At 49.3% G+C, this 20,943-nt stretch overlaps 1 protein-coding gene across 7 annotated transcripts in view; it reads left to right on the top strand.

Annotated features, from left to right (window-relative positions):
- Positions 1-20,943, top strand: part of MUC13 (mucin 13, cell surface associated) — a 109,342-nt gene that overhangs the window by 66,665 nt on the left and 21,734 nt on the right. For all 7 annotated transcript variants that reach the window (XM_030210529.1, XM_030210533.1, XM_030210531.1 and 4 more), the window contains 3 exons: positions 3,361-3,434; positions 9,282-9,439; positions 13,056-13,190. In XM_030210529.1, the coding sequence (XP_030066389.1) occupies positions 3,361-3,434; positions 9,282-9,439; positions 13,056-13,190 (367 nt within the window). The remainder of the gene's footprint in view (positions 1-3,360; positions 3,435-9,281; positions 9,440-13,055; positions 13,191-20,943) is intronic.

The raw sequence follows: 20,943 nt of genomic DNA on the forward strand, positions 1-20,943 counted from the left end.
GGGTTATAGAATACCTGCATTTCCACCAGCCATTTGACTAGTGTAAGTGCTTGCACTTAAAGTTAGGTGCATAAATGCAGACTTAGACTAGCATTCTATAATGGCAATTGCTATTGTAGAATGCATGCTCAATGCACAGTATCGTAGCACCCAGCTTTAGGCAAACTTATGCGAATTACCCGCATAGATTCATAACTACTGAAAGCCAACCTGTTCAAAAAGGCATACCACAAGGATCCATCCTAAATACTAGACAACGAAACTCTACCAAAACTTGACAAAACCGAAATCTCTACACATGATTGCTTTAGCCACTCTGTCACTAACGAACGTTAATGCACTACCACTCTAATTCTCATGCTGAAATTAACTTTCTAGATTTGATTGTTTGACTTACCCTATAAGTCACTGTCTAACTTACTCTATAATTTACTCTATCATGTATGAACTTTGTTATTTCTTACTCCGGAAATGGCGATCACCACTACAGCATAATGTAAGCCACATTGAGCCTGCAAATAGGTGGGAAAATGTGGGATAGAAATGCAATAAATAAATAAAAATGCCTTCAAAATGTCCCTTGGAACACTTCTATTTTTTCAGTAGCCAAAATTTTACGAACTTATATGAAGTTTTATGTGGCTGAAAATCTATTCAAGTGTCTTCGGCCAACCTGTAATACTTCCCTCCTTATGGGCTCCTCTTGCCAAGCTGTGGTAGTGATTCCTATGGGCTTGATATTATTTGCCATTTGGGCATCACAACTGCAATTTTGCAAAAGGAGCTCTTTATTAGGTGTTTTGAAAATTTACCTCTTAAAGTATTATTGTAGTTATATCACATCGGACATGCAAAAACAGAAACAGGAATACAGTTGCTCCTGACAATATTCTATATCTATTTCTTTGTTCTGTATGTCCATTATTTAATTTTACTTAGTGGAACACATAGGTTTTCACAGTAAACAAAGACTGAAGAATTTGATAACTCTGTGTGACAAGTCATGGACAATGGTGAAACTGCTTTCAGGTTTCTTGGTACTTTGGCATGTTAATTAAAGCGATAACAACCAACATTTTGCAATGAAATGCCTTGTCTCATTTGCCTGGTGGCCTTAGTGTCAAATGCTCAACACTGCCATGCCAAAGACCTAGGTTCAATTTCTGCTTCTGTTCCAGGGATCAGAAAGGAGTGGGGTCTGAGGGTGCTATGGAGGCAGCATTCATAGGACCAAGAGAAAGGGAAGGGAAAGGGAACTGGGACTTGACATACCGCCTTTCTGAGGTTTTTGCAACTACATTCAAAGCAGTTTACATATATTCAGGTACTTATTTTGTACCAGGGGCAAGTGAAAGGAAGGGAGTCCCACTCTATGTGCCATAGTGACACCTAGTGGCCAGAGAGATCTGCAGCTTGTAGCCCCTGGCTGAAGACTATTGCTGTGATACATGACTTGGAAGGGGCATATGAAAATAGGAGAAACGCCTTGGGTAGTCCCTAATGAAGGCTCACGAACCATAACCCATCAGAGGCTGGTTCCACTTGAACTGGAAATTCAAAAGAGTTTAAGGAAACTGTTGAGCCTATTCCCCTCTTCCCAGAAAACAAGTAAAATCAATTACACTTTAGTCCAGTCTAATTATCCAGTGGGTTTCTCCCCTTTGCTGTTGGAGGCTGGGAGTAGCACTCATGTTCTATAGATAGGGCTGTGCCAATCCTGCAGCTTCCACGTTAAAACAAGACCATTCTTAAGAAAAGTACTTTTCAGAGTGACTTTCACGGGTAAAAAGTGTTCTGTGCATGGAAATTGGATGTCTGAAAGTTGCCTAGCCTAGATACACCTAACAGTATATGGCTGGTTTCAGTACCCTTGTTCTTTTACCCATATTTGTGGGAGGTGTTCCTGGAGGAAAGGTTAGGGCAGAGTTGTATTTTCAAATGTGCATGTGTCATTTTAGGTGAAAAAAGGACCTGCATAGAAAAGGGACTTATATCTTTATAGGTGGTTTTTTCCTTATGCAGTTTTCAAAGTAAAAGTACCTGTGGACTTTGCAATAATGAAGGCAGTGTAAAGATTGCTGCCATAATGATAAAAAAAAAGATCTGATAAACCTCCAGGAAAGCATAAAATGTGCCAAGACTGCAGTGTTAGGCTCTCCACACAGGCCATTAATAACAATGAGCCTTAGCAGGTAGAAATGAGCACAGTGGTTAAGGATATGGGGTTTGGCATGACTAGAGCTAGTGAGAAAGAGAAAAGGGGCAGGATGGAAATGAAGGTGGGAGATGTAACATAGAGGGGCATAATCGAACGGTGGCGCCCATCTTTAAGGACGGCGCCGCGAAAGGGCGGGGAAACCCGTATTATCAGAACAAGATGGGCATCCATCTTTCGTTTTGGGGACGGCCAAATCTCAACATTTGGGTTGACCTTAGAGATGGGCGGCCTCGGTTTTCCCCGATAATGGAAACCAAAGACGTCTATCTCAAAAACGTCCAAATCCAAGCCCTTTGGTCGTGGGAGGAGCCAGCATTTGTAGTGCACTGGTCCCCCTCACATGCCAGGACACCAACCGGGAACCCTAGGGGGCACTGCATCGGACTTCAGAAATTGCTCCTAGGTGTATAGCTCCCTTACCTCGGGTGCTGAGCCCCTCAAACCCCCCCCCCCCATGTCCGCCTGCCTAAAGGACACTGCACCCACTACAACTGCTCCAGGGACCTGTATAGTGCTGCGATAGACTTGAGTATGGCATTTGAGGCTGGCAAAAAAGAAATTTTAAACTTGTTTTTTATGGTGGAGGGGGTTAGTGACCACTGGGGGAGTAAGGGGAGGTCATCCCCGATTCCTTCCGGTGGTCATCTGGTCAGTTCAGGCACCTTATTGAGTCTTGGTCGCAAGAAAAAATGGACCAAGTAAAGTCGGCCAAGTGTTTGTCAGGGACGCCCTTCTATTTTCCATTATCGTCTGAAGACGGCCATCTCTTAAGCACGCCCTAGTCCCGTCTTTGCTACGCCTCTGACACACCTCCGACATGCCCCTGTGAACTTTGGCCGTCCCCGTGACGGACTGCAGATGAGGGTGCCCAAAATTGGCTTTCGATTATGCCGATTTGGCCGGCATTGTCAGAAGGACGCCCATCTCCCGATTTGTGTCGAAAGAATGGTGTCCTTCTCTTTCGAAAATAAGCGTGATAGTAACATAGTAGATGATGGCGGATACAAACCTGTAAGGTCCATCCAGTCTGCCCAACAAGATAAACTCATAGCATAAAGTATGATTTTGTGCTGTCTGTATAAGGACCAGTGCTTGGAGGATCACTGTATATGGATGCTGAAATCTACTTTGTTCTTTTACAGTTTGAAAAATGCTTCAATGGAACGATAAGCAATACAACGATAAGTGGATATGAGCAGACAGTAATAAGTGAAATGTAAGTTGGCATGTTTCTGCTCAGAGATTTCTCATCTACATGATCACCAGCTCTCTCTCTCTCTCTCTCTCTATCTCTTCCCTGTTTCTGATAAAGTCTAATGATTAAAGTTATAACTCAGAATCAGTGGCGTAGGAGGGGGGGCGATGGGCAGAGAGAGCAGGGAACCAACGGAGCCGACGCAGCTCCCAGAGACAACGTGCACTCGGCGGGGCGGAGCGCCAGCGGTAATGATGCACTTCGGGGGCGCGCGCATCAAGGGGGGGTGCGCCGTGCTGCACCCGGGGGGGGGGGTGTGCGCAGCGGTGACCTGCCCCGGGTGTCAGCCGGCCTCGCTACGCCGCTGCTCAGAATTAATTCACAGGTAACACTATGAAAGACTCATAGATTAATAATGAAAAAGGAAGGAAAAGCCTGAAAGTCACTTGGACCCAACAAGGTTTATAGAGCGAGGGCGATCTAAACAGATCCTTGCTTCATCATAGGCAAAAACCTCATTTCGTTTCCCTCCACCTCCATTCTAACCTCCACACTTGTCTTTTCAGCAAGGTCAATCCTGCATGAAAACAAGGCTTCCCCCTCATTGCCCCTTACATTTCACCCTCAAAGGAACCTCCTTATCTACAACTGACACCAAAACTCAATTGCACTCTGCCACTTGTTCCACTGCAGCGCTTCTTGAAAACCCTCTAAAAACAAAGTCACTTACTGGTATTAGACCTTCCAGATCAACCTGCAAGAAATCTCTATATTACTACTACTACTACTACAAATCATTTCTATAGCACTACCAGTGGTATGCAGTGCTTCACAATTTAACATGAAGAAAAGACAGTCCCTGCTCAAAAGAGATTACAATCTAAATCAGGACAGACAGACAGGACAAATAAGGGATAAGGGTAGGACAGACAGATAGGACACATAGGGAAAGGGACTAGTGAAGAGAGGAAGACAAGATAAAGGTTACGAGCAGGTGACAAGTTAGGAATTAAAAGCAGCATCAAACAGGTAGGCCTTTAGCCCGGATTTGAAGGCGGCCAGGGATGGAGCTTGACATAATGGCTCAGGGAGTCTATTCCAGGCATATGGTGCGGCAAGATAAAAGGAACGGAGCCTGGAGTTAGCGATGGAGGAGAAGAGTACAATTAGGAGAGATTTGCCTAGTGAACGGAGTTCCTGGGAAGGAGTGCAGGCAGAGATGAGGGTGGAGAGGTAGTGAGGGGCAGCAGAGTGAATGCACTTATAGGTTAATAAGAGGAGCTTGAACTGTATATGGAAACGGATAGGGAGCCAGTGAAGTGACTTCCAGAAGAGGGCTGATATGGGCACAGCGACTTTTGCGAAATATTAATCGTGCAGCAGAATTTTGAACAGATTGAAGAGGAGAGAGATGGCTGAGTGGAAGACCGGTGAGAAGCAAGTTGCAATAGTCTAAGCGAGAGGTGATGAGAGTGTGGATGAGGGTTCTGGTAGCGTGCTCAGAAAGGAGAGGGCAAATTTTGGCGATATTATAGAAGAAGAAACGACAGGTTTTAGCAATCTGTTGAATATGTGCAGAGAAGGAGAGGGAGGAGTCGAAGACATATTTTCTGTTCCTGATTGCAGTCCTATCTTTAACTGGTATAGCTTAATTGGTCAGCCTCTGAATATTGGCTAAACTGGTTAAGTGTTTAGCAGCCAGGCAAACATGGATACTCAATGTCAGTTGCCTAGAAATGGCCCAGCTTTGAAAATCCAGGTTTAACGCCAGTGGTGGGCAATCAAAGTGCTGGCCTGTGGTGGCTGAATATCAGCCCGAAAGTAATTAATTAACAGTTGAACATTAACTCCCTGATAATCAGCGCTATTTAACCAGGCCAGAACGGCTGCTGACTGGTTAAATAGCACTTAACTGGCTATCTGCCAATATTCAGCAGGGAATACATAGTAACATAGTAGAAGACGGCAGATAAAGACCTGTACGGTCCATCCAGTTTGCCCAATAAGATAAATTCATTACATATGGTATGAAGTGATACATCATATGTATATCTGATCTTGATTTATCCTAGGGCATAGACTATAAAAGTCTGCCTGGCACTTGCCCCATTCCAAAATTTCTGAAGTTTATTTATTTAGATTTTGCTCACATCTTTTTCAGTAGTAGCTCAAGTTGAGTTACATTCAGGTACTCTGGATATTTCTCAGTCCCAGGAGGGCTCACAATCTAAGTTTGTATCTGAGGCAATGGAGGGTCAAGCAGGGCCGTGCCGATGCGGTAAGCGAGGTAAGCGCCGCAGGGGGGCGCCCACCTCTGGAGGGCGCCGCCACGGTGCTTACCCTCGCCCCGGCGCCCCAGCCCAATCGTGGACGTCGGACGTCCCTGCTGCCCTCACAAGCGTAGCGCTTTTGCGAGGCAGCTCGGGCTCTCCTTCCTTCCTTAGTTCCCGCTCTGGCTCCCCGATCAGCAGCCCCCCCCCCCCCCGCGTGTTTTAACCTTTACGCGATGTCAATCAATGAAGAACGCACAACAGACTCGTTTCCAGCTTCTCTCTTCACACAGTGTCCCGCCTTCAGCGTCAGCGATGATGCATTTCCTGTTCCCACGAGGGCGGGACACTGTGTGAAGAGAGAAGCTGGAAACGAGTCTGTTGTGCGTTCTTCATTGGTTGACATCGCGTAAAGGTTAAAACACGCGGGGGGGGGGGGGCTGCTGATCGGGGAGCCAGAGCGGGAACCAAGGAAGGAAGGAGGGAGAGCTGCAGCCTGCCACATGTGGGGGGGAGGGCAGGGGAGAGAATTGTTGGCCATGTATGGATGCAGGGCAGGGAGAGAGAAGAAATCACTGGACAGGAGGGGAGAGGGCAGAGCAGGGGAGAGAATTGCTGACAGGCATGGATGGGAGGGCATGGATGGGAGGGCAGAGAGGCATGGATGGGAGGGCAGCAGCAGGGCCCAGGGAGAGGACAAATTGCTGGAAGGGGAGGGGAGAGAGGAGGATTGCTAGCTATGGATGCAGCAGGGAAAGGCAGAGAGGAACAAGGATGGACATGGGGGCCCAGGGAGAGTACAATTTGCTGGAAATGGAGGGGAGGGGAGAGAGGAGGATTGCTGGCTATGGATGGAGGAGGGAAGGGCAGAGAGGGACAAGGATGGACATGGGGGCCCAGGGAGGACAAATTGCTGGAAATGGAGGGGAGGGGAGAGAGGAGGATTGCTGGCTATGGATGGAGGAGGGAAGGGCAGAGAGGGACAAGGATGGACATGGGGGCCCAGGGAGAGGACAATTTGCTGGAAATGGAGGGGAGGGGAGGAGGATTGCTGGCTATGGATGGAGGAGGGAAGGGCAGAGAGGGACAATGATGGACGTGGATGGGAGGACAGGACCCAGGGAGAGAGAAGAAATTGCTGGAAATGGATATAGAGCAAGAAATGAAGAAGAAAGGAGGAAAGTAAAGAAATAAATGGAAAGGAAGCCCTGGAAATGGAGTTAAGAGGACAGATAGCAGCAGACTCAGATACTGGGCCAGCATGATCGGAAAAAGAAAGTCACCAGACAACAAAGGTAAAAAAAAATCATTTTATTTTCATTTTAGCGTTTGGAATATGTCCACTTTGAGAATTTACATCTGCTATCTTATTTTGCAATGTATAGCAATTTGTTTCTAAGAATATTGCTGACAGTTCCTGTCAGTGTGGCAAGTGATCATTTTCACCAGGGGGGGGGGGGGGCGTCAACTGATAGTCTGCAGGGGGGCGCCAGAGACCCTAGGCACAGCCCTGGGGTCAAGTGACTTGCCCAAGATCACAAGGAACAGCAGTAGGACTTGAACCTGCCACCTTTGGATTGCAAGACTGGCGCTTCTAGCCCAGCTCCACTCCAGCCCATCTAAATCTATTCAGCCTCAGTCAGGGCACAGACCATAGAAGTCAGCCCAGCACCTGCTTTCCTACCTAATCTCCGCTAAGCTTCTTTGGATCCAGTCCTTCTAACCAGGATTACTTTGTGTTTGTCCCATGCATTTTTGAATTCCATTACCATTTTCATCTCCACAGCCTCCCGCTATCCCCCACTGAAAATCCCCGGTTAGCAGCTAATGGTTAGCTGGTTATGTTGCACAATATAACCGGCTTATCCGCCGATTTTTATAGTGAGTTTAACAGCCATATTTGGTTGCATGAAATGGTAGAATATCTTTGGCCTGTTTCAAGACAACCGGTTAAGTCTGAATATCAATTTAGCCGGTTATCTTGACACCGGCCAAAAATAAACTAGATATTCAATGCTGGTCACCGGAAATGGCCCAGCAGTGAATATCCACTCAGCGCTGATTGCGCAAGTTAGCCAGTCTAACTCCTGTGGTCTGAAAATCAGCCTCTAAAACTCTAAGTCATACAAATATACCTAGAAAATAAATTAGAGAAGTGACAATTTATCTGAATAATTATATCCCAATGTAACTGAATAAAGTTGAGCTAAAATCAGATATGAAACTCCTAATGAGGTAAGCATTAATCTAATTATGTGTCCACGGTGAACACTATTTGTAAATGTAGAATGGGTAGATGTGAAGCGTCTGTTTACGCTTTCCAAAAATACTAGGACTTTGGGGCATGCGATGAAGCTACAATGTAGCAAATTTAAAACAAATCGGAGAAAATGTTTCTTCACTCAACGTGTAATTAAACTCTGGAATTCGTTGCCAGAGAATGTGGTAAAGGCAGTTAGCTTAGCGGAGTTTAAAAAAGGTTTGGACGGCTTCCTAAAGGAAAAGTCCATAGACCGTTATTAAATGGACTTGGGGAAAATCCACTATTTCCGGGATAAGCAGTATAGAATGTTCTGTACATTTTTGGGATCTTGCCGGGTATTTGTGACCTGGATTGGCCACTGTTGGAAACAGGATGCTGGGCTTGATGGACCTTTGGTCTTTCCCAGTATGGCAATACTTATGTACTTATGTAAAAAGAGATGAAAAAACAAAACCAGGAAGGGCAAGGTTAAGACACATATCTAGATGTTTGTGGGGTCCTTTTACTAAGGTGCTCTGAAAAATGGCCGACACCCTAGTGTAGGCGTGAGTTTTGGACACAGACAGATCCATTTTTCAGCACACCGGTAAAAAACTCCTTTTCTTTTGGCTGAAAATGGACGTGCAGGAAACTGAAAATTGACGTGCGTCCATTCACTTAGCGGTAAGGTCTCGTGCATTAACTGGGTGGTAATGGTCAATGCGTGTACAATGCCGATTACTGCCTGATTAGCACGTGCACCAGAAAATAAAATATATTTTCCGGTGCGCATAGTAGACGTGCATAAAAAATGAAATTACTGCCTGGGCCGTGCAGTAGCTGGGAGGTAGTTCTGAACTGGCGTACGTTGGACGCTCGTGGGCACCTACGTGGCTTAGTAAAATGGCCCCTGTGCCACCAAAGAAACGAGATGAACTGTTATGGGTAGTCAAACCAGACTAAGAGAGAAACAAAGATGTGGTAAAGAGTTATATTATGTAAATGAGATTAATGAATGTATTATTCACTGGTTCCATTCTTTAAAAAAATATGGTGAAGGGTTACGTTATGTTAAAAGGCGTTATGTTCACTGGTTGCATTGTTAAAAATATTGATAAACATAATGTTCACTAGTTATATTGTTAAAAAGTGTTCAGGGAGAAAGAAAACAGCAGAACACAAGGGAAAAGGGTATCAAGAGAAATGCAAAAGCTACTGTAAGGAGACTGAGCCACCATGATGGTTATGTTTCTTTATTCTGCCGTAGCTGGGAACAACCAGCTAAAACACTGTATGTTGTAAATAAATTTAAAAATATGATTATTGCCTGCCTAAACTGTGCTATTCTGATTGTAGACAACAAACAGCAAGCACCAGAACATGGAAAGCAGGAGCTGGAACACTTGTAAAAGTAATTAACATGTTTAGAGAAAACTCCAATGCAAAGGAAGAAATCGTGAGAAATGCAATAAACAAGGGCACAGAATCTGATTCTTACTTTTCAGGGTTCAGTAGTAAGTATTACACAGATTTCTATTCTCTCATTTCCTTCTCTTGCAAGGTAAAGCCACTTTTTTAACAGCTGAATTGGAAGTCAGCACCCCACCACTGTAAGTCTGCAACCCACCTCTTTCATGCACTCGGGGATATGAAAGTGCTCAGAGGGGTCCTTTTACTAAGCTGTTGTAAAAAGGGCCCTGTGGTACCGGCGGGTGCAGTTTTTCCTGCGTGCCAGGGCCCTTTTTACTGCAGCCAGTAAAATGCCACCACCCCCCCCCAACCCGTGAGATAACTCTTACCACATGGTCATGAGGTGGCGAGCACTTACCGCCACCCATTGAGGTGGCGGTAAGGGTTCCCATAGTAACCCAGTGGTAACTGGGCAGTGTGCGGTGATGCCCAATTACCGTCGTCTTAGCCCATGCTAGGGAAAAAGAATTTCCCATAGGGCCGGAAATGGTGCATGCTCCAGCCACTACCACCTGTGGCTGCGTTGGGCCAGTGGTAGTACCGTTTTAGCATGCAGTAAGCCTGCGTTGGGCTTACTGACACTTTGTAAAAGACCCCCTGAATGAGGTACAAATTCAAAGGGTCGGAAAAATTTGCTCCTAATGGCGGAGCCATAGCAGGCCTTGACCATCGGCAGTACTGCCTGAAGGCCACTTGGGAGGAGTAGCCTAGTGGTTAGTGCAGACTTTGATCCTGGGAAATTGGGTTCAATTCCCACTGCAGCTCCTTGTGACTCTGGGCAAGCCACCTAACTCTCCATTGCCCCAGATACAAACAAGTACCTGTCTACAGTGGCGTAGGAAGGGGGGGGGGCGGTGGGGCGGTCCGCCCCGGGTGCACGCCGCTGGGGGGTGTCGGCGCCTCGCTGGTTCCTTGCTCTCTCTGCCCCAGAACAGGTTACTTCCTGTTCCGGGCGAGAGCAAGGAACCAGCGAGGCGCCGACACCCCCCAGCGGCGTGCTCTGGGCGGATTGGACCTCCCACCCGCCCCTCACCGCCTTCCAGGTATGTTCTCGTGGGCGGGGCGGGGCGGGGGGGTGTTGCGCTACGGAGGGGGGAGGGTGCGTCGCGCTGCACCCAAGGGGGGGTGCGCAGTGGCGACCCGCCCCGGGTGTCAGCTGCCCTCGCGACGCCACTGCCTGTCTATACTATGAAAACCGCTTGAATGTAGTTGCAAAAACCAGAACAAGGCAGTATATCAAGTCCCATTCTCAACCACCAAAGTCAGGTTTTATGCACCTCAAGAGGTGAACTCACTTGAAGCAAAACAGTTTCTTTTGTCCAGAGGAAGGGGGTTTTGGCCTCTGAAAGTTAGTCAAAAAATGTATTAAGCCAGTCCAGTAAAAGGCATCACCTTATTTTCCAATTTTGTTTTTATTTCTGAGCCTTTACAATGGACTAACACTGAAATTTGATTCTATGCAGGGCAGCCCTACAGGTCTTGCCAGACTATGGGGCCTGATAGTTATTTATGTGGTTCCATTTATGCGGTAAGGGCTCACATGATGCAGTAACTGTGCAGCATGTGCCATCTGCCGATTACCACCAGGAACACCCCACCTTGGTAGAAAATAGAAAATTACTTTGTACCACCAGATTCGGCATGCACCAACTTCTGAATTAGCGCCAGGTGCACAGGCTAGCCCGGTGGTAGTGCTGATTTCGCGTATGCTACCCGCGCGTTAGCCCTCTCGCACCTTCGTAAAAGGGCCCCTAAGTGACTTGCCCAGGATCACGAGGAGCTACAGTGGGAATTAAACCCAGTTTCCCAGGTTCTCAGCCCACGGCACTAACCATTAGGCTACTCCTCCAGCTGGAGTCCTAACATTTCACATTTACTTTTGCTTTCTGATCTACACCCGTTGCAGTTTTAGATTCTGTTGAGGAATAGAAATATTGGTATTCCCCATAGGCATAGACTGGGGGGGGGGGGGCGAGGGGGGGCAATGCCCCCCCAAACGACGCGAGGCGCCACCGCGCCATTAGTTAAAAAAAAAAACACATGCAGGCACGCACTCCTTTCCATCTGCTTGGCTTCCCTGCCCTCTCTATCTGCGTCCCGCCTTCCTCTGACGTCATTTCCTTTCGGGCGGGACGCAGACAGAGAGGGCAGGGAAGCCAAGTGGACGGAGAGGAGCGTGTCCGTCTACCCCTCTCTCTTCCTCCCTCCCTCCGGCGCAGGCAGCAGTCTTTTCCAGCGTTCCTGGCAGCGGTAGCGTTGTACACGCTGCCTTTGGCTCTGCCCCGAAGCCTTCTCTTCAAGTTCCTGTTCCCGCATAGGTGGGAACAGGAACTTGAAGAGAAAGTTTCCGGAGCAGACCGAAGGCAGCGTGTACATCGCTACCGCTGCCAGGAACGCTGGAAAAGACTGCTGCCTGCGCCGGAGGGAGGGAGGAAGAGAGGGGGTAAACGGAGTCACCATCTTGGACCTCGTGGGGGGGGTGGGGAGCAGAGGGAAGATGGATGGGACGGAGGGATGGTGAGCAGAGGGAAGGAACAGAAGATGGATGGGACTGGGAGGGGTGGAGAGCAGAGGGAAGGAGCAAGAGATGGATGGGACTGGGAGGGTGGGGAGCAGAGGGAAGCCTACTGGAAAGAAGACACTGCATAAAACAGAAGACACTGGGATCAAAGCGAATAGAAAAACTAAATGATCAGACAACAAAGGTAAATAAAAGTATTTTATTCATAATTTATTAATTGAAATGTGTCAGCTTTTTGAAATGTGCACCTGTGATATTTTGCCTGTAAATTTCATTTCCTTCCTCCATATTAGCATATTCATTTGCATATGTATATATGCAAATGATATGCTAATATGCTCCGCCCATTCTTTGCCCCCCCCAAATGAAACAGTCAAACTACGCCTATGGTATTCCCGTTATAGACACCGGAGACTTGTTAGGACTCCTGATGCAGGTGTCGGCGCCGAAACACAGCCCGTGTCGAGTCCAATATGTGGAATAGCATCATTTAAAATAAAGGCTTTTATAAGGACTTGAACGCAGCTACTGGTATTGGTGTCAATTTGACCTATGGGTATCTCCACTGTCCATCGTTGTTCTTGGCACTTGCTGTGGAGATGGTCTATTCCCGTTTGTTTTCTGCAGCTTTTTACATGGGGTTGCCACTATGATTCAACTCTCATATTCACATGGCATAAAATTTGGGTGTAAGCCTCCTAATGAGACCAGCAGGGTGTGGGTACATCACAGAGGTGATGCCCTGCAGCTCAAGGGAGTTAGAGCATAGGAGCCAACTTTTCTAAATTATTGGGGGTGCTAAACCCAACGGAAATGGCCTCTCCCTAGACACAATCAAGGAATTTGTTCGATATTGGGGGTTCTCAAGCACCCACCACACGAACAGAGCTGGCTCCTATCACTAGGTGGCTGTTGCTACTGCAGGACCTCATACTGGCACGAGAGCAGTGCTAAGGGCTACCTTGAAAGAGATTTCCTTCCAGCCCTTGGCCAGCAAGAGTTTCTGGATTTCCTGAGCAGATTTTCTGGGGATGGATCATGTTATAAAAAGTGTCAACAAGAAATGTGTCTTGCTGCAGATCAGTACATAAAAACGTATTTTGTACAGTCTTATTCAAATATTTTGTTTTTTATTTTAGCATCAGATGTTTGTGAAGAGAATTTGTATTGTAACCTTACAACAACAAACTGCATTAACAACAATGCGACATTTCCAACTTGTAACTGCAAGGAAGGATATTGGCCTAATGCTCCGGTGGTGACAACTTGCAAAGGTAATAACTGACGCTTTCTGATCTGGGACCTGCTGTCAATGCACTGCTACTTCATTTCTCTTTTCCCTGGTGGTGCACAGTAAATGTTAAGAGGCTGTCCAAGCTTGCAACAGATGGCAGCTAAAGGCTTTGCAGGCAATTCTACAATTTAGTGCCTCGATTTAAGAGCTACAAAGCGGCACGCTTAGCGCCAGTTCTAGAATGGCAAATAGGCATGCCTAAGTTATTGTAGACTACAAATGCAAACCTGCATTGGTGTGTCAAAACTTAGGTGCATTACATGATTGTGCTTAAGTTATGCACATTCCCCCAGATTCTGTCTAGCACGATCGAAATTGCGCGTGGAAAGAAATCCTGTCATATTTTGGATTTACGCATGCAATTTGATTACTTAACAAGCCAGTCAGTACCGATAATTGCCACTTAACAAGCAATTATTGATACTAATTGGCATTAATTAGAATTTACACACACAACTTGCTAGGCATATTCTGTAAAGTGGTGCATGTAAATTCAAATGTGCGCTGCCAAAAAGGGGGTGTGGCTATGGGCGTGGAATAGGTGGACCATGGGTGTTCTGCAAATCTATGCGCATGGTTGTAGAATACACCTGCTCTGCAGGGCCGCCAAGAGGGGGGGGGGCAGGGGGACAAAATTCCCTGGGCCCGGGCCTCCAAGGAGGGCCCGGAGCCGGGGTCAGGACGCCGGCGCTGCAGTCCCCGATCTCACCTGCCTGACTTCTTGGCTCCGGGCCCCCTGTATTCGAAGCGGCAGCCACAGATTGCCTCCCTTCGGGCCTTCCTTCCCTGTGTCCCGCCCTCGCAGAAACCAGAAGTTACATCAGATGAGGGCGGGACACAGGGAGGGAAGGCCAGAAGACAGGTGATATGCGACTGCCGCCTTGAATGCAGAGGGCCCGGAGCCGTGGAGGCAGGCAGGTGAGACCGTGAACTGCAGCGGTGGGGGACGGCAGCAGGGGAGCGCAATAGGGGGTGGCAGTGGCAGGGGGAGCGATGGGGGGCGGCAGCGGCGGGGGGGCGGAGGCGGGGTGGCCTTGCCCCGGGCCCAACCTAGTCTCTTAGCGGCCCTACTGCTCTGCACCTAGCTTAGGGCCCCTTTTACCAAGGTGCGGCAAAAGAGGACTATGTACACCAAGGCCTCCTTTTTCAGCAGCTGGTAAAAGGGAAGTCTTGCTTTCCTACAGAAAATTGCCAGACAGTAAGTAAAGCACCAGCCGCATGGCCATTTCTAACCTGGCGGTAACTGGACACCACACGGCACTGCCCAATTACCGCTGGGTACACTCCGGCACTACAAAAATAAATACATTCTTGTAGCGCCAGAAATGATGGTGTGCTAGCGGTAGGAATTACCGCCGGGCTGCTACAGTAGCCTGGCGGTACTTCCTGTATAGCAAGCAGTAAGCGTGCATTGAGCTTACCACCGTTTAATAAAAGAAGCCCTTAGTATTTACACCAAGTTTTACTTGACATAAATGGACAAGCAACGGGCATGGCCGCTAAGCGTATTCTCTAAACCAGCTAGACATATTCTTTAAACCGCGTCCCTAAATCTAGATGCAGTTTACAAATATGCCTAGGCATAAATATGTTCAGTGCTGATTTTTCAGGCACCATATATAGAATCTAGTCCATTATTTATTTATTTATTTATTTGTTACATTTGTATCCCACATTTTCCCACTATTTGCAGGCTCAATGTGGTTTACATAGTACCGTAAAGGCGTTCACCAAGTTGGTAGAGAAACAAATGCAAGGTGATGTTGTGGTCGAGTAAGGTTGATGAGTTTCGGGCGTAGTGGGGATAGAAAAGAGGAAGGGTTATGTGGTGTCCATTACGAACTGTGGTTTTGTTGTGTTGCAGAGTTCAGGCACTTACGTTGGGTCGGTAGGATATGCCCTTTTAAACAGGTAGGCTTTTAGTGATTTTCTGAAGTTTAGATGGTCGTAGGTTGTTTTCACGGCTTTTGGCAGTTTGTTCCATAGTTGTGTGCTTATATAGGAGAAGCTGGTTGCATAAGTTGATTTGTATTTGAGTCCTTTGCAGTTTGGGTAGTGGAGGTTTAGGTATGTTCGTGATGCTCCGATTGTGTTTCTGGTTGGTAGGTCTATGAGGTCTGTCATGTATCCTGGGGCTTCGCCGTAGATAATCACATGGACCAGGATGCAGATTTTGAAGGCAATACGTTCTTTGATTGGCAGCCAATGCAGTTTTTCTCGAAGGGGTTTGGCACTTTCGAATCGTGTTTTACCAAATATCAACCTGGTGTTTTGAGCGATCTGGAGTTTTCTTGTGAGTTGTTCTTTACATCCCGCATAAATTCCATTGCAGTAGTCATGGTGCCCATGCGCCTCCCAGTTTTGCACCTACCTTGGAGTTTTGTGCTATAGCACCCAGGTGCTAATTTATAGAATAACACCTAGTGCTAACACCAATTAAAGGTAGGATTAAACCTCTGGCTAAAAAAATAGATTATGTCCAATGCAATGTGGCGATGCTTCATGCAAATCATAACTGTGATTTGTAAGGGAAAGCCAGCACTGAATACAACAGTCGAAGGGCATCACGGCACGAACCCTGATGCAGGAGTCGAAACTCGGGCCGAAGTTGGCCCGTGGAAGGTGATAAGACGACTGAACAGCTGGAGAGATAAGTGATCCATACAACACTATTAAACAGTAGAATTAAGTGTCCTCGGGATCACATATTTAGAACTAAGGAGGTTTTTTAGCCGGTGATGATTGGATGGAGCTCCCTTAGGTTGAGTAACTAATCAACAAAGGAGTGTCTATCTGTATTTGAGGCTTCCATATCATCATGCTGATCAATCCATAGACTGGTGGGTTGTGTCCATCTACCAGCAGGTGGAGATAGAGAGCAAACTTTGCCTCCCTATATGTGGTCATGTGCTGCCGGAAACTCCTCAGTATGTTCTCTATCTCAGCAGGTGGTGGTCACACACAGCAGCAGCTCTGGCTAGGCCTCCAAGCCTAATTTTTAGGTTTTGTTGAGTGCCTGGGGTTGAGGGCTCTTCTTGAGCAAGTGCAAACCTGATGGCGCCAGGTCCCTCCTTTTCTCCCCCCTCCCGCTGGCTCCGTTTAAAAAAAAAAAAAAAAAAATTTTGAACGTCCTTAAAGGCTTTTATTTCGACATTTATTTAAACGTTTATTGCAGCTACTCACTGGGACACCAGGTCGTTACAGCTTGGAGCGGACAGCAGGTAATTTTTACCTTTTATAGCGGGCAGGTTGTTCCCCGATTGGTCTCCACGTGGCCTATGGCGTCGGAGGGCGAGGGCGCAAAGAGTCGCTCCCCGGATCGCGTGTGCGCTTCCAGAGGGGATGCGGGGGTCTTAAAGTCTGATTCGCCCTGTTGGGTGACAGTTTCGTGACCGATGAGTGTCCCGGTCCCTTCCTCCGGTGTGGCGGTTTTTCCCGCCATAAACGCCCATCCCCCGCGGCTCGCCTCCGCCATATTGGCCGGCCACGCGGCTCGGACGGCTTCTTCTTGGGCCGCCCTTGAGGTGGGAGACATTGATGCCATGAACGCCCTTAATTTGGGCGACGGCACAAAAGCGGCTAAAGTTAAGCGCCGTTCTTCCCGCGCGGCTCCTTCGCGGAGTGTCGCGCCGGACGCCATCTTGGATGCGCAGCATGTCTCTCCCCCGCTCTTGCGAGCGCCGGTTGAGGGTGCGTCTAGGGCTGTAGCCCAGGCTGCGGAAGTGCACAGTATGCGGGGTTTCTCCCCCGAGTTTGTTTTGCTGCTGCATCAGGCCTTCCTTATGCAAAACGCTGCCCCTGCTCCCTCGTCTGGTAAAGAGGTTGAGGCCCCCGGAGGTAAACGCCCTCGGGTTGATTCCCAGGCCTTGGAGGACTTTGTCTCCTCCGATGTAGATGAGGGCAGCGTATCTGAGTTCTCCCAACGGTCCTTTGCGGATTCCTTGGAGGAGACGGATCCCCGCTCGGATGGAGCGGATGACCCCTCTGCAGCGTGGCTCTTTGCTCAGAGGATTTGCCCAACCTGTTAATGCAGGCCATGGGCATTTTGAAGATTTCCTCTCCGGAGGACGTCTCTCCCTCAGCCCCTGTTGGCTCTGCCATTATGCTGGGGACGAAGCGCCCGCATAGAACCTTCCACGTGCATGATGCCATGCACACCTTAATTTCGGCTCAGTGGGATGTCCCGGAAGCGAGCCTTAAAGTGGTTAGGGCTATGTCCCGCCTCTATCTTTTGCCTGAAAGTGAACGTGAGGCCTATCTGTGGCCTACCGTGGTTTCTTTAATCACTACGGTGACTAAGAAAATGGCGTTGCCGGTGGAAGGTGGCACGGCCCTATAGGACGCCCAAGACAGAAGATTGGAGGCGGCCTTGAGGTCGTCCTTTGAGGCGGCTGCTTTAAGTTTGCAGGCCTCAGTTTGCGGCTCCTATGTGGCCAGGGCATGCCTGACTATGGTGCAGCGGGCTTCCCCCTCGGATCATTCCTTGAGGGCTGATTGGCCGGCCCTGGAATCGGGCTTAGCCTATTTGGCAGACTTGCTGTATGATGTCTTGAGGGCCTCAGCTAAAGGCATGGCTCAGACAATCTCTGCGCGGCGGTGGCTTTGGCTGAAGCATAGGTCTGCTGACCACGCCTCTAAATCCCGCCTGGCTAGATTGCCTTTTAAAGGCAAGCTGCTCTTTGGGGTCGAGCTGGACAAAATCGTGACCGATCTCGGCACGTCTAAGGGCAAGAGGTTACCAGAGGTCAGGGCTCGGGCTAGTGCTCGCCCCGGTACCTCCAGAGGACGGTTTCAGGAAGCCCGTCGGTACCGCCCGGGCAGGTCGGGCTCCTCTGCCCCCTCTTCCTTCAAGAGGAACTTCTCCCCCAAGCAGCATTCCTTTCGCAGAGACCGCCGTCCCGGAGGTGCTCCCTCCGGTCCTCCCCTAGGGTCTCGTACCCAATGACGGGGCCTTGGTCCACGCCCCAGTGCAGATTGGAGGACGGCTGTCCTCGTTTCTGGGCGAGTGGATCACAATAACTTCAGACGCTTGAGTGCTGGAAGTCATCAGAGACGGCTACAAGCTAGAGTTCTGCCGACCCTTAAGAGACGGGTTTGTACTCTCTCCCTGCAAGTCTCCGGTCAAAGCTGTGGCAGTGCAGCAGACCTTGGACAATCTGATCCGCCTGGGAGCGGTCGTTCCGGTGCCAGAAAATCAGCTTGGCAAGGGACGTTACTCCATTTACTTTGTGGTACCAAAGAAAGGAGGTTCTGTACGGCCTATCCTCGACCTCAAGGGGTCAATCAGGCTCTTTCGCATGGAGACCCTCCGCTCTGTTATAGCGGCAGTGCAGGCAGGAGAGTTCCTGGCATCCTTGGACATCAAGGAAGCGTACTGGCATATTCCCATCTGGCCTCCTCATCAACGCTTTCTGCGTTTTGCAGTACTGGGCCGACACTTCCAGTTCAGAGCCCTCCCGTTCGGGTTGGCTACTGCTCCGCGGACCTTCTCCAAAGTAATGGTGGTCATCGCGGCCTTCCTGAGGAAGGAAGGAGTACAAGTCCATCCTTATCTGGATGACTGGTTGATCCGAGCCCCCTCTTATGCAGAGTGCGGCAAAGCTGTGAACCGGGTGGTTGCTCTTTTGAGCTCCCTGGGGTGGATCATCAACTGGGAGAAAAGCCAGCTGCGCCCAACTCAGTCCCTGGAGTATCTGGGAGTTCGATTCGACACCCAAATGGGCAGAGTGTTCCTGCCAGACAATCGGATTGTCAAGCTTCAGGCTCAGATGGACCAGTTCCTAGTAGCCTCTCCTCTTCGGGCTTGGGACTATGTGCAGCTGTTGGGCTCTATGACGGCCACGATGGAAGTAGTGCCCTGGGCCAGGGCTCATATGAGACCACTACAACACTTTCTGCTGCAGCGCTGGACTCCGATGTTGGAGGATTATGCTGTGCGCCTTCCCTTGGACCCAGCAGTGCGCAAGGCGCTGAGCTGGTGGACGCAGACAGACAAGTTGTCTGCAGGAATGCCTCTGGTGACCCCGGAGTGGATTGTCGTCACGACGGACGCCTCTTTTTCGGGCTGGGGAGCCCACTGCTTGGGAAGGACAGCGCAGGGGCTCTGGTCTCCTGCAGAGGTAAAGTGGTCTATCAACCTCCTGGAACTCAGAGCCATTCGGTTGGCGCTTTTGGAGTTCATCCCGGTACTGGCGTTGAAGCCGGTACGGGTCCTGTCGGACAATGCCACGGCTGTGGCCTATGTCAACTGCCAGGGAGGTACCAAGAGCGCCCCTCTAGCCAAGGAGGCCATGAATCTATGCCAGTGGGCGGAAGCGAACCTGGAACAGCTGTCAGCGGCCCACATTGCCGGAGTCATGAATGTCAAGGCGGACTTTCTCAGTCGCCATACCTTGGAGCCCGGAGAGTGGCAGCTATCTGTTCAGGCGTTCTTGGACATCACGAAGAGCTGGGGCCAGCCGAGCCTAGATCTGATGGCGTCATCGGCCAATTGCCAAGCGCCGCGCTTTTTCAGCAGAGGACGGGACCCTCAATCCCTGGGAGTAGATGCTCTTCTCCATCAGTGGCCGACACAAGAGCTTCTCTATGTGTTCCCGCCCTGGCCCATGTTGGGCAGGGTGCTAGACCGGGTGGCAAAGCATCCGGGCCGGATAATCCTGGTGGGTCCGGATTGGCCCTGACGTCCCTGGTATGCGGACTTGATCGGGCTCTCAGTGGACGAACCTCTGCGACTGCCAGTGGAGCAGGGCCTGTTACATCAGGGTCCTGTGGTGATGGAGGATCCCTCCCCCTTTGGTCTTACGGCATGGCTATTGAGCGGCAGAGTCTGAGGAAGAAGGGCTTCTCAGACAAGGTCATCGCCACTCTGCTGAGAGCGAGGAAGCGCTCTACTTCTACTGCTTACGCCAGGGTTTGGCGTACCTTTGCAGCGTGGTGTGAAGCAGGTTCACTTTCTCCATTTACTGCTCCAATTTCTTCAGTGCGGGCGTTCCTGCAAGAAGGTCTGGAGAAAGGCCTGTCGCTCAGTTCCCTGAAAGTCCAGGTAGCGGCCCTGGCTTGCTTCAGGGGCCGCCTGAAGGGTGCTTCCCTGGCTTTGCAGCCAGATGTGGTGCGTTTCCTCAAGGGAGTTAATCACCTGCGCCCTCCTCTGCACTCAGTGGTGCCTGCGTGGAATCTCAACCTGGTGCTAAGAGCCTTACAAAGCTGCCTTTTGAACCCTTGTCGAGGGCATCTCTGAAAGACCTGACGTTGAAAGCAGTCTTTTTGGTGGCTATCACTTCAGCCAGAAGAGTTTCCGAGCTCCAGGCACTCTCTTGTCGAGAACTTTTTCTGCAGTTCACTGAGGCAGGAGTGACTATTCGCACAGTGCCTTCCTTCCTACCCAAGATTGTTTCTCGCTTCCATGTGAGTCAGCAGCTCGGTCTCCCTTCCTTTCGTAGGGAGGACTACCCAGAAGAGTATTCTGCTCTCAAATATCTGGATGTGAGACGGGTCATCATCAGATACTTGGAAGTGGCCAATGATTTCCGGAAGTCGGATCATCTGTTTGTCCTGTTTGCAGGTCCTCGTAAGGGTCTGCAGGCTGCTAAGCCTACAGTGGCAAGATGGGTCAAGGAAGCCATTGCAGCGGCTTATGTGGCCGCGGGGAAGGTGCCGCCTATTCAGTTGAAGGCCCACTCCACTAGAGCTCAGGCGGTCTCGATGGCAGAGGCCGGGTCCGTCTCCTTGGAAGA

The sequence above is a fragment of the Microcaecilia unicolor genome, chromosome 7 (genome assembly GCF_901765095.1).
Source record: "Microcaecilia unicolor chromosome 7, aMicUni1.1, whole genome shotgun sequence".
Taxonomy (NCBI): Eukaryota; Metazoa; Chordata; class Amphibia; order Gymnophiona; family Siphonopidae; genus Microcaecilia; species Microcaecilia unicolor.